The sequence below is a fragment of the Pleurodeles waltl genome, chromosome 5 (assembly GCF_031143425.1).
Source record: "Pleurodeles waltl isolate 20211129_DDA chromosome 5, aPleWal1.hap1.20221129, whole genome shotgun sequence".
In the NCBI taxonomy this organism is placed as follows: Eukaryota; Metazoa; Chordata; class Amphibia; order Caudata; family Salamandridae; genus Pleurodeles; species Pleurodeles waltl.
In genome coordinates, this window is record NC_090444.1 from 1,202,191,448 (window position 1) to 1,202,205,331 (window position 13,884).

The 13,884-nt window shown below is 47.6% G+C and overlaps 1 protein-coding gene across 1 annotated transcript in view; it reads left to right on the top strand.

Annotated features, from left to right (window-relative positions):
* The window catches only part of LOC138297105 (uncharacterized), a 648,847-nt gene that overhangs the window by 513,858 nt on the left and 121,105 nt on the right, over nucleotides 1-13,884 (top strand). The window contains exon 45 of the mRNA XM_069236605.1: nucleotides 9,286-9,495. Coding sequence (XP_069092706.1) covers nucleotides 9,286-9,495 — 210 coding nt within the window. The remainder of the gene's footprint in view (nucleotides 1-9,285; nucleotides 9,496-13,884) is intronic.

Genomic DNA, 13,884 nt, shown 5'->3' on the forward strand with positions numbered 1-13,884 from the left:
TCTAACACAACCAAAGAAAGAGCCTTTAGCCTTAATTAGCAGGAGGTAATTCCTCGGGGAGCAGAGGTGGAGCGCAATTTAGAGAAATGCTTTTGCTGTGGTCTGGGTGCTGAAGAAGCTAAGGGCCAGATGTAGGTATAGAAAAATTTGCGAGTTGCAAATTGCGAGTCATACCGACTCGCAATTTGCGACTCGCAAAAATGTATGCAGAAAGGTGTCTCAGACACCTTCTGCGACTCGCTATGTGGTCGCAAAGACCCACCTCATGAATATTAATGAGGTGGGTCGCAAATTGCGACCCCATAGCGAGTCCCTGCACTCACAGGGATGGTGGCCTGCTGGAGGCAGCAGACCTCCATGTCAGTGACTGCTTTTTTAATAAAGCAGTTTTTTTTATTTTATTTTTATTGCAGCCCGTTTTTGCCTTAAAGGAAAACGAGTTGCAATTCAAAAAAATAATGCAACCATTTGGTTTCATTTTTTCAGAGTAGGCAGTGGTCCATTGGACCACTGCCTGCTCTGAAAAAATATTTTCAGCGACATTCACAAAGGGGAAGGGGTCCCATAGGGACCCCTTCCTGTTTGCGAATGAGTTACCACCCACTTCAAGTGGGTGTTAACTGCGAATTGCTTTGCAACCGCTTTCACGGTCACAAAGCAATTCTACATCGCGGTGCGAGTCGCAAATAGGAAGGGAACACCCCCTATTTGCGAGTTGGATTCACATTTTGCGAGTCGGCACCGACTCGCAAAATGTGAATCAGCATCGCAATGGCCGTTTTGCATGTCGCAAACTGCGTTTTTCCCAGTTTGCGACATGCAAACCGGTTGCTACATCTGGCCCTAAGACCCTACTGGTTTAGGACTCACTTACAGGTTCAGACAGACCACAGTCCCCTCAGATGGTTAATGCAGATGAGGGATGAGAACCTAAAATTATTGAGGTGGTCCAGCTCCCTACCGGGAATGGCCTTTACGATGGAACACCACCCGGATACAGAACATACCAATGCTGATGTTCTGTCTAGATTCTTCCACCCTAGTGATGAGAACTCCTATGAGGTTAGGTAGTTCTCCCCTCTCTCAGCTGGAGGAACTTGTGTTAGACCTGGAATCCTTGGCATGGTTTCCCCTGTCTTTTTGCATCTGCCGCCTATATTTTTGACTGTGTGTTGGATTTTGTGTTTGCTGGTTTTGGTACTAAGTGCACTTTACCACTGCTGATCAGTGCTAAAGTGCAAGTGCTCCTTGTGTAAATTGTGATTATGACTGGTTATCCACAATTGGCATATTTAATTTACTATTAAGTCCCTAGTATAGTCCACTATGTGTGCCCAGAGCCTGTAAATCAAATGCTACTAGTGGGCCTGCAGCCCTTAATGTGCCACCCACATGAGTAGCCCTATAAACATGTCTCAGACCTGCCATTGCAGTGTATGTGTGTGCAGTTTTAAACTGCCATGTCGACCTGGCAAGTGCACCCACTTGCCAGGCCCAAACCTTCCCTTTTAGTGCATGTAAAGTACCCCTAATGTAGGCCCAAGGTAGCCCCCTGGGCAGGGTGCAGAGTATTCAAAAGGTAGGACCTGTACTGGTGTGTTTTACATTTCCTGATAGTGAAATACTGGGCAATTCGATTTTCACTATTGCAAGACATATCTCTCCCAAAGGTTAACGTGGGGATTGCCTTGAAATAACTTGTAAGTGTAATTTCCCATTGGTAGCAGATAGAGATATGGATTTTGAGGTCTCTAAACTCACAATTTAGAAATACATCTTTTGAACAAGTTATTTTTTAAGTTGTACGTTTGAAAATGTCACTTTTAGAAAGTGGGCATTTTTTCTTGCTTAACCATTCTGTGCCTCTGTCTGTCTGTGAAATACACATCTGGGTCAGGATGACAGTTAGGCTATTTGTGAATTTACTCTAGACAGTCACACAAAGGGAGCTGAAGTGTGCCCTGAATGTCCTGATGGTTGTTCCTGGGCTAGAGTGGTGGGAGGAGCTGACACTTCCACCTGAATAGGGCTGTGCCTGTCCTTACACAATCCAATCCCCTAGAGTGTGACTGGGACCAGAGAAGAAAGGGCAGGGTCTTGTGCACTACAAAGACTTTCCTTTGAAGTTTGCCTACTTCAAAGGCAGAAAGGAGTATAAGTACTGGACCCAAAACCTCAGACTTTTAGAACACTTGTGTATGAAGAGGAAACTCTGCCAAGGAGAAGAGCTGAAGAGATGTGAGGAGGAGGAGGACTGCCCCTTTGCTGTGTGTGCTTTGCTGGGTTGACCTGCAGTTGCTGTTTCTGCTTTGGAGAGGACAAAGACTGGACTTTGCTATGTATCCTGGATGTGAAGTTTCTCCAAGGGCTTGGACTGAGCTTTCCTCCTGTTAAGAAGTCTCCGGGACATCAAAGACTTCACCTACCGGGCCCTGGGTTCTCTTGCTGAGGACCCTGACTTGCCAAGAGGTGCCCACTCCAGTTCCTGGGCCCTTCAGAGTGAAGTCTGGCATAAAACAATAAGAACCAGGCACACTGACTCCTGATTCAATATCTTGGTCAGTTCTTCAGGTATTGTAAGTGAGTCATACAAGTTTAAATATGTATTGCACATACAATACCTGAAGAAAGTCTGGAAACAACTAATCTCTTTGGGATTCTCGCACATCCTTTTCACAAGTGATGTAATCTCTTCTTCCAATTCTTTTCTTTTCTCCTTACTTTGCACCAGATGGTATCCCTATCCACTGACACCATGGGAAATGCATGGGATCATATTTATTTTTCCCAATAGCTCTCTCCCAAACTGACCTTGTCATTATATTTTTAGAGCCTTGAAAACGCCCCAGGTAGATAAACCCTAGGGGACAAAACACGTGTCGTCTTTCTGTCCAAATGTGCACCAATAAACACCCTTTGACTCTGTGTCAATTCTACAACTCAAATTGATATATGTTACAAGATTGGAACTTCACATATTGGATACACTATGGGTCTTTCAATCCTCTATAGTTCCAAGGTTTTAACTTGTGGCAAATTGGTCCATACCCCATTTGATAACCCACAATTGGATTAAAAGGGCATTTCAAAGGATGAGAGAGCTGGACCATAAGAACACTGCTTCTTGAAACCCAGACTCCTGATGATTCCAGGACCGGCACTTCTGCCTGCACCTGAAGCCGTGGTCCCCGCTGAAGTGTGACTATTGCGACCGACACCGCAACGCTGCCGCAGTGCCTCTTGAGTCCCACAGCATTGTGAGTCCAGAGTGCTGTGTCACCGACATCCATGACACCCTACTCCACCGCAGCAACTGTGGCCTCGTGGTGTGACCGAGACCTGGCGAAGTCACCCCATCGTATCTTGACCCACTGGACTCATCGACCCTGCCGGATCATAAGGAACTGATGCCTCGCCACCACCTTACCTCTGTTGCCTCCCTAAGGAACTGACGCCTCACCTCCCCTCCGTAGCAGTAACGAGCTGACGCTTCACCTCATGCGTAGCAATATGGAACCAACACTGCATGCCTCCAGTGACGCCTCACCTCCCCAACTCCATGCCACGTCTTTGACTCTGCCTCGTTTCTAAGATACTGTACCTGGGGTCCATGAGACTCTGTGACAGGTGCGCCCTTCCTCACAAGTGGTGGCTGACTATTGGGAACAACTTTGTCACAATGTTATGTTTGCACTAGTTGGAACTAGTGTATTTCTAAGCACTTTATTGGGATTTAATCTTTTAAAATTCATATATTTGCTTGGGTTTGGATTTTTGTCATTTTGGTCTTGTTTAACTTAGCTAAATATTGGTTATTGTTCTAAACTGGTGTAGTGTCCGTTTGTAGTGTTTTCACTGTGTTACTGTGTGTGGGTACACATTGCCTCTGAGATAAGACTGACTGCTTGTCCCAAGCTACCAAGAGGGTGAGCAGGGTTTATCTTAGGAGTGTGTCTCCCTTACTCTGACTAGAGTGAGGGTCCCTACTTGGACAGGGTGTAAACTGACTGCCTACTAGAGACCCCATTTGTAACAATTTATCAGTTTGAACTTCTCATGCAATCCAAGAGTTTTACAAGCAACTTTGGAATTCACAAACCAAACAAAAATGTCAGAGCCCTGCATGTTGATGTCTAGACTTTTTCTATCTGTACCTTCTTCTCTCCTCCTGTTGTCAATTAGTTAATTTCAGCTTCCTCCACTCAATTTCCTTGGTGTTCTCTTTTTCCTCTTCCCTATGTTTCTGATGGGCCAACTGAAGAGTCAGAGTCTCAGCTAGACCCACCCCACCCAATGGGGCAATCTTTGGGAATGGTGACAGGGTACCATCAAGACTGGGGGGAGAGAAAGTTGTCTCTGGAAATATCTGGAAAGCAACCTGGTGGATTCAGTAGGAGTGTGTCTAGCGGAAGCCTTCACTAAGGGGCTTCTATAGCATTATATCTGGTGGCCCTCTATCACTTATCCCTGCCCATGTCCCTTAACTGTTCCAGGCATGAGTTGTTTAGGTATATTCTTCCCACCTTGTAAATGCCATGATTTGTGCAGGATGTGGTATAAAGAAATTGGACTTCAGTGTTATTTGTAACTGATGAAATTGATATCTAGTGGCTCCACCCACTTGTCACCAATTGTCAGACCCAGTTCAGGCATTAGTGGACCTCATCCAGTCGGTGAGTCCACTCACCACTGATGTCTTGGGGTCTAGCCTACCACAGATGATGCCACCTGAGTACCAAGTGCACACCATTTGCCTTTATATAAAGCAAAAGTGCTTAAGTACTTTATTATACTACCACTCAATGTGGCACAAAATTATGGTCAGGGGGCATAGGATCTAGTAATGTGTTTCTACAGGTAAAATAATGCTAAACGACCTGGTGGGGAAAACTAGATGAGTGAAGGCTCACAGTCTGAACAGCTGCCTGTTTCTGGGACGTGTAGGCCAGTATTTAGTGTGCACGTCTTGATTTACTGACTTTATCATGCTAAGGATAATGTCAGCAACATTGCTTGGGCTTAGGATAGGTCAAGCTCACTGTTTTACCTGAAGAGCTGCAGCTGACCTATATAGCTAGGTCTCTGTCATCAGGTTCAAGTTTCCATGTAGTTTTCCCTTCCTCCAGGCAACAATGACTGTTCCAGGGAGGCTGTTGCCACTCAAAGTAGTGTTCACCGTTTTGATGCAGTTCGGGCCTAAAACCAAGCCCCCACGCAGCAAAGGTGCACTTCTCACCCATTAACCTTGAGGCAAGTTGGGATTTACAATATCACCTGCAGATGGGAGATTCACTGACTGGTTTGTCTGACTCCTAACGCACTTACCTACAACAGAATAACTCAAGAGGAGGGGTGGGAGTTCCCTGTCAGGATTCCTTTTGTCTGAAAATGTCATAGTTTTGTGTTCTAGGAAATCTACCAGATGGGACCCAAATCATTTGGGGTAGCATTACATCTTGCTGTTCCTCATCTAGGTTAGGTAGGAGGCTAGTTAGGAGACCTGGATTCTGCATTCTAGCTGTCGCTCAAAGAAGCCATATGTGTTGGATTCAAAAATATAAAGTAACTTTGTGGGAAGTGGAAAAGCAAAGGCCCTTCGAAGTTATAAAATTTCTGACTTAGTGCAGCATGAAAAGTAATAAAACATCAGCAATGCGGTGTCAAGAGTGAGCTGAACCATGGAAGGGTGTCTGGGTTATGTGTCAAGGTCAATGTGGGTTCGGCCCTGGGTGCACTTGAAATATTGATCTCTAGTCTGTGTTGGTTTATGTCATCTACCTGGATACAAATACCTCTTGTGGCAGTGGCTCACTGCGTGTTGAAATGCTAGGCTTGGTTTAAATGCTGGCTGAACGCAGAGGCTCTTTCTGGGTCAGTTGTTCGAAATGTAAAAATCACAAGGACTGTTGCAGGTTTCTTCAGGGCTAATTCCACTAAACCAAGTCACCTTTAACAATTTAACTGTGTATCTCTCGCTGAGGAGAGGCTTTTTTCATCCCCATTTCAATCCAGCTCCTCAAGACAAGCTCTTCCTGTGCAGGGCAGCACCTGAAAGCAGCTAGGCTCTCTCAGCTCCACAACACCAAGGGGGTTATTCCAACTTTGGAGGAGGTGGTAATCCGTCCCAAATGTGACGGATTTACCACCAGCCGTATTACGAGTTCCATAGGATATAATGGACTCGTAATACGACTGGTGGTATATCCGTCACTTTACCGTCACTTTTGGGACGGATTACCACTTCCTCCAAAGTTGGAATAACCCCCCAAGTCTTCTTGGAGCACGTTCCTTCAGCATTCAACCTCCACTCCTTTCTCAGTAGATAAGTCCACATTATTTACTATTTGTGGTTATATAACTACACATAATAAAACTCCTGTACTTCAGCCTCCTACCTTACTCACATCATGTTGCACTTTCTGTTCCAGGAATGTGCTTTGTGGAATCAAAATATTCCATTTCCGTTTAACTAAAACATCAAGCCATTGGCACCATGTTGGTTGTGTACTGAGTCCTCTTCCATCCTTTCCATCGCAGTTCAGGCGTCTGAACTAGAGAGGGAAACCAATCCCATACCCACCAACTGTCCTAGGTCTCCCACAGTGAAAGAGCGCAGTAAGTCTCCCCGTGGCACTTTTCCCTGAAATAAAATTGTTGACATATTTTATTCAGCAGTAAATGGACTCTTGACAGGCAATCCTCAGGAATCTCTTCACTCGTCCTGTGCATTATGTAACAGCTCTTTTGCAGTAACTGCTGGGGGGCTGAGCATTGTTGATGTGTGAAATATATGTGCTTTGAGGCAGAATCTGTGTTTCAGTTGAAAGTACTGTAGTCCCTGGTGCAGGCAGAATATTTCAAATATCTTCTATGTATTATAAACATATGAGATAGCTGGAATTTACCTTAGTGTCTGACCTTTTCAGTCTGAGTTACTTCTACGCTGTCAACGAGTTTCTGATCGCATTTTCCAGTCATTAAAGTTACACATGAAGGCCCTCACGTTCACTTCGGTGGTCTTTTTGTAAGACCGCTGAAGTCGCTGCAGCCAACAGACCGCCATTTCTGGAGGTCTGCTGACCTCCATATTAGGAGTCATTAGAGGACAGACTCCGAAGAGGCAGTTGCATCGCCAGCACCATCATGCCAGCAAGTCTCTGCCCGCTGTATTACGAGCAGTATTATGGATTGGCGGAGTCTTGTTTGCATGGTGGTGCTGGCGATGCAAGACAACCAGGATCCATCCCCTCCTGGACGACCTCCTCGATGGAGAAGGTAAGTGTTTGTCTGAAAGTGGGGGGGGGGAGTGTTGGGTGCATGTGTGTGGTGTGTGTGTGCATGTGTGTGAATGGAGGTGTATGAGTGCGTGTATGTGTGCGAATGGGGGTGTATGAGTGCATGTTTGTGAGCGAGTGAGTGGGGGTGCCTGTGTGCAAGTGTGCGGATGAGGGGAGTGTGTATGTGTGAGTGCGGGTGAGTAAATGGATGTGTACGGTTGGGGGTGTTTGTGGGTGCGAGTATGCAGTGAAGGGGGTGGTGAATGTGCACGTGTATGTGATTGAATGTGAATGTTTGTGTGCGTGTATGTGCGCGTGAATGGGGGGTGTCTGCATGTAATCAAGTGAATGGGGGGGTGTCTGCGTGTATGTGAGTGAATGGGGGTGTGTGTCTGCATGTATGCGAGTGCGTGGGGGTGTCTGTGTGAATGTATGCATATGCCGAGGGGTGTGTATGTGAATATGTGTGTGAAGGGGTAGAAGGGTGTTTGTAAGTGTGTGGACGGGTGGGGCGTGTCTGCATGTGTGTGGACGTGTGGGGGTACATGTGCCAGCAACAGGAATGAGGATTCCTATCGCCGGGTGCATTTCCGCCAAGGTTTTTGTGGCGGGGTGACTGCCACAGAAAGCCTGGCGGTCTGCTGCCTTGTAATCCGTCAGGCAGGCTGAGGCCTTCTGCCGGGTTGGAGATGCTCACCGCTGGCGATGGCGATGCGACCGCTCCGGCGGGCCAGGCGATGTTGTGGAAGTTTGGCGTTTGCCAAACCCCACAACTTGTGATGTGGCAGTCTTTACCGCCTGGTCTGCGGTGGTAAGGCTGCCACGGCGTGCTGGCAGTCTGATGACCGCCAGCCTCGTAATGAGGGCCTAAGTGTCACATTACAATTTAGGTAGTGGTGAGGGTTATATTAACTGCAGCAATAGCTGCCAGGAAAACATGCAGTCTCATATTACTTGTTATGATTAGAAATCGGTGAGATAAATTGTTCTTTCATTGCCCTGTCACACTTTCTACTCTTGGCATCTGTGAAGGGGACCTGCCCTCAAAAGCCTACCCACAAGGGGAACAGTTGTGCAATGTACCAAATGGAAATGCCTATCTTCTAAACTGAGCACATGGCTCCGCTAATTTAGCAAGCTCCAGCAATGGCAGAGGTCAGATTACCAAATGACTGGAAAACATAAAGGATTGAGGATGCAGAAAACAAGGAATTCAACCAAAATCTCTAAATTATGTCAGGAAATGCACCTCATGTCTGTTTTTCTGTTTCTGCCTGTTAAGGCTAAATATTGCTTTCTTGTGACAAGTAAGAATCAAGAGACTGTTCTAATGCTTCAGCAGCTGTGGTACTGTATCTAGTTGAAGTATTATTACTTTGAGTAGCGGGTATGTGTTTGTTTATGGTGACTGGTGTTAGGGCAAGGTGGGGTTATCATAACCTACACGTTTAATTCCTGGTTTCAGACCATGATGTCCCTAGATAGCTGAAGCTCACTCACATACACATTTGCACACCATATTGTGGAAGAATATGCACAACATGCGCTTGAGGCAGAGTCAATACTTTCTTAACGTGTCTCAGTTAAACTCAAGATGCTTAACCTTCTTTGGGCCATCACCTATAGTGGGAAAGGCAGTAGAGGGAAGTAGAGAAAAGTTTACGCCAATGCTCATTAAGATAGCTTCAGTCAGCTGCTACATGAATCAGAAGGTCGGAGCCAACGCTAACAAAGGGACAACATATTAACCCTCACCAGGGTTAAATACATCTTAGGTTTTGTTTTTATTCAAGGTGAACTGAACATGTTCCATAGTCCCACGTGCAATACTATGGGCTCTATCAGTCCTCAGTAATCAATACAGATATGTATCCAATTCTTCTTTGATGGGTTATTGGGTGGTGCACGATTTGTAAAAGTGCCTCGCTATTTGTTGAAGATGATTGAGCTAAGATAGGAAAAGGAATGTTTTGAATTTGCTGACTGTACAGTTCCTGGTGTGTTACAGAAGCAGCTGCTGACAGAGACGGAACACCGACTGTCTCAGGAAAATCGAAGCCGACAGCACCTCGACCACATGAAGGCAGCTAGCATGGAAAAGCTCCTGGAAGACATAGGGGATAAGGAACAGAGACTGCAGTCTCTGGCAGAAGAGGCAGAGAAATCATCCAAATGGAACCATCTCCAGCAAAATAAAGTGAAAAAGGAAATTAGACAGGTCTGTTTCACAGCAGCTTTTGATCATGTATGTGTATCAATGTTTTTTAAATTATGTTAGTACCAAAGTGAACTCTACTTGTTGACCACTGCCTTTATTATACAATCTAAACTTGCTTACATCATCATGAATGTGGACCACTCCAGCCCAGGCTTTTTGATTATTTTACATCCCATCAGTGTATTACATGGACTCTTGAAAATAGTGCTTCATCCGTTTTACAAGTTTGGAATTGTTCCTCGATGTTTTTCCCTCTTACCATAGTTTGATAGTTGATATGCTTTGATGTGCCAGTCGTTGCTCCAAACATTTTTATTGCATCCAGGTACATGTTGTGCTCATTGTTCCTACACTTAACTATTTCACCATGTAGGTTTCATTGGTGCTGTTGGCTTGGTGTTCAACTGTATTTTGGTACCTTCAGAGAGAATATGTTCTGTATAAAGTATGCATTCTCCTGTTTGTATTGCCTCGTAGTGTTTTTGCCAGACTCATGATGTTTTTCATTTTTTAGGTCGAAGCCAACCAGACAGAGCTGCTGTCTGATTTGCTAGCAACTTCTTGTGGGCATTCTGAAAGCTTCCCTGGGAATGTGGGAATGCATTTCTCCCATTGCTGACCATTGGCATTGTAGTTTGTAACTCACATTTACTTGCTGGATTTATTTGCTTTAGGCTGTCCTGCTTGAGTTCGTCCTTCTAGTAGAGCATCCCTTGTCTAGTGCATCTTTCTAAGTGCTCGCTTCTGCTACCAGGCTTTTAAATCTTGTTCTTATTTTGGCACATTTGCTGTGCATTCAAAGACAGACGGCAAATGTCAGGCTCCGTCTTTCAGGGAGCCCGGTGTTTAATTTATCTGAATTCAGAGTGAGAGAATTTATGTGACAATCTTGCTGTAAAATAGATAGGCATTTTTCTAGCATACAACAACAAAAAAGTGTGCTGAACTTTCAGAATATATCAGAACTAGAAGAGTACAAATTAAGTTTATTTTCGTGTATTTCTGAAATGTGGTGGAAGCAAATATTTGAATATGACCAAAGCACATCAATACACTAGGGCCCGTATTTATACTTTTTTTGCGCCGCATTTGCGTCGTTTTTTGACGCAAAAACGGCGCAAACTTGCAAAATGGCATTGTATTTTGTAGTTCTGATGGATACAACTACCTGTGGATTCCTCACCTGATGAATACTCCCATGGCGCCAGCATTTGACGGAAATCTTCTTACTAGTCTCTGCACGTCGACGAGGACGTCACTTTAGCCCACGCGACGCCGTCTGACGTCATACAGGCAATAAGAAGTCCTCGCCGACGTGCCAATGACAGTTCCCTTTTTTCCGTGCATTCGAAACGGTTATCTTCGAGGGAGTTACTGTTACCTTCGTGGTTACAGTGTATTGTCTGCTGCGTAGTCTTCTCTGCGGTAACAATGTCTCAGAGGAAGTCGGGTTTCAAGCCCTGTCGAGAGTGTGGGGGCAAGATGTCAGTTACAGATCCTCACTCCGACTGTCTATGGTGTTTGAGCTCCGACCACGACGTCTCGACTTGCGATTCATGTCAACACATGAATCCGAAGGCCCTCAAAGAGCGCGAGGCCAAGTTATTCATGGCAAAGTCAAAGAAGAAGGAGAAACATCATAAGAAGTCTTCTTCGCCAAGGTCTCACCGGCGTCATCGAGACTCCCGGCGCCGTAGAGACTCACGACGCCACTCCAGCAAGGAGTCTCGTTCGAGGTCACCTTCGGCTCGGCGTCGGAGGACTTGGGAGGTCAGCCCCACGGTCACGCCGCATCCATCGACGCCGTTGCCCTCTCCGGCGTCACCGACTTCACCTGGTCAGGCGTCAGTGATTGAGGTGGTGCAGCCTCTTGTGTTTTCTCCGGCGTCGCAGACGTCGAGGCCGGCGTCGGGGTCGCCCTCGATCCAGGCACCCCAGTATCCGGCTTTTCCCACTCCTGGAGCCGATAGTACCGCGTTTCTTAATGCGATGTATACCATCTTTCAGCAGATGGCTCCAGGAGCTGCTCCGGCTGGTCCTTCGGGGCCCTTGGCCTTTTCGTTGGGTGATCCTGCGCCTCTTCGGCCGGCACCCTTTATGCCCTTTCTCCCTTTTGGGAATGTGGGCTCGGCGCCGGTGCCGGCGTCGGTGGCCGCTCCGGTGGCTTCGGATGTTTCGGCCCCGGAGGTTGCCCCTCCGTCGAAGTCAGGATTTTGCCCTGTGACTCCGGTTGGTCCATCGGCTCCTGCCTCGGCGCCGAAGCTGCCTGTGGCGCCGGACGCGGCGTCAGATGCTTCTGGAGATCGGCGCCGTTCTTCGACGTCGGCGGAGGCCATGTCGACTCCGCGTATCGAGGAGAGACTTCATTCGAGGAGGCGTGCTCTCCGTCTTTTAGAAGAGCAAGAGTACCAGCGAGTCCTAGAGGAGGGAGAGATTGAGGACTCTGGAGACGGACTGCATGGTCTGGATACAGCCAGTGGGCTGGACACTTCCCCTGAGTGGGACCTTTCATCTCCAGGGGAATATACGGAGGAGGCTGCTTCCTTTCATGCTGTGGTGAGGAAGGCAGCGAGCTTTTTGGACCTGCCTTTGCCGGTGGCAGAGGCAAAGCAGAATTTGCTGACAGAGGTATTGCATCCGGCCTCTGCTGCAGCTGAGCCTCTCTTGCCATTTAATGAGGCTTTGCTGGATCCGGTGTTGGAGGTGTGGAAGAAGCCGGTGTCTTCCTCGGCCGTTCATAGGGCTGTGGCCAGGAGGTATCGAGCTGCACCATCTGACCCTGGCTTTCTCTCTAGACACCCTACGCCGGAGAGCTTGGTGGTGCAAGCCTCCTGTTCCTCAAAGTCAGCGCCTGGTTCCTTCCCGACGGTGCCTGGAGACAGAGACTCCAAGAAACTGGATGCGCAGTCCAAGAAAATATTTTCGTCATGCAGTTTGGCGTTGAAGGCCACCAACGCCACGTGCATTCTGGGGAGGTACATCCATGCGCTGATGGATGATATTTCGTCTTCATTCACGGAGCTTCCCCAGGGTCTTTTGGATGTGGTCTCGGACGCCCAGGCTGCCGCGACCCAGATTATCCAGTCTGGGCTGGACACGACCGACTCGGTGGCCAGGGCGATGGGCACGGCTGTGGTGGCAAGAAGACAGGCCTGGCTCCGAAACTCAGGGTTCTCTGCGGATGTGCAGTCGACCCTGCTGGACCTCCCGTTTGATGGGGACAGACTGTTTGGAGCGAAGGCAGATTCAGCCTTGGAACGATTTAAGGAGAGCAGAGCCACAGCCAAATCGTTAGGACTGCAAGCTCCTTCTTCCTCTGCCTCTTCTAGAGTTTTCAGGAGGTTTCGGGGATTTGGGCGTGGCTCTTATTCCTCTTCCTTTCGGGGGAGGTTCCAGCAACCCGCCTCTTCCCTCCCCTATAGGTCATTTAGAGGGAGGGGGAGGGGTGGGGTCCGTACCAGAGGAGCCTCTCAACAGCACTCTGCCTCTTCCTCGTCCTCTGGAGGGGTGCAGCAGGGGAAGCAGCCTTAGGCTTCCACCGTCTCCCACTCACTCCTCTCCTGTAGGGGGAAGATTACAGCGTTTTCTCCACAAGTGGAAGTCTATCACAACGGACACTTGGGTTCTCGGCATTGTGGGAAAAGGCTACGCCCTTCCCTTTCGGGAGTTCCCGCCCCTCATCCCGCCCCGCCCATCTTATTGTTCAGAAGAACACCTCCTGTTGCTAGAACAGGAGGTTCAAGTCCTCCTTTCAAAGGGCGCGGTAGAGTTGGTCCCAGAGCAGGAAAAGGGTCGAGGTTGTTACTCAAGATACTTCCTGATTCCCAAAAAGGATGGTCAGTTGAGACCAATCCTGGATCTGAGGATCTTGAATTGGTTCCTCAAACAGGAAAAGTTCAAGATGCTGACCCTAGCACAGGTGCTTTTGGCGTTGAACAAGGAAGATTGGATGGTGTCTGTCGACTTGCAGGATGCTTACTTTCATATCCCGATACTCAAGTCGCACAGGAAGTATCTCCGGTTTGTGGTAGGGTCGCAGCATTATCAGTTTGCGGTCCTCCCGTTTGGTCTTACTTCAGCACCTCGAGTCTTCACAAAGGTGATGTCAGTGGTTGCGGCGGAGCTCAGAAGGAGGGGGATAGCAGTATTCCCTTACTTGGACGACTGGTTGATCAAAGCCAAGTCCCCGGAGCTTGTGTCGCATCATCTGCAGTCAACAACCCAGTTGTTGTTCGACCTGGGCTTTTCGGTGAACGTGCCCAAATCTCACCTGGAGCCCTCTCAGCGCCTCCTGTTCATAGGGGCAGTACTGGATACAACATTGAGTCGAGCCTTTCCTCCGCCTCAGCGGATTCAAGATATTCAGGAATTGGTTCCAATGTTTCGAAA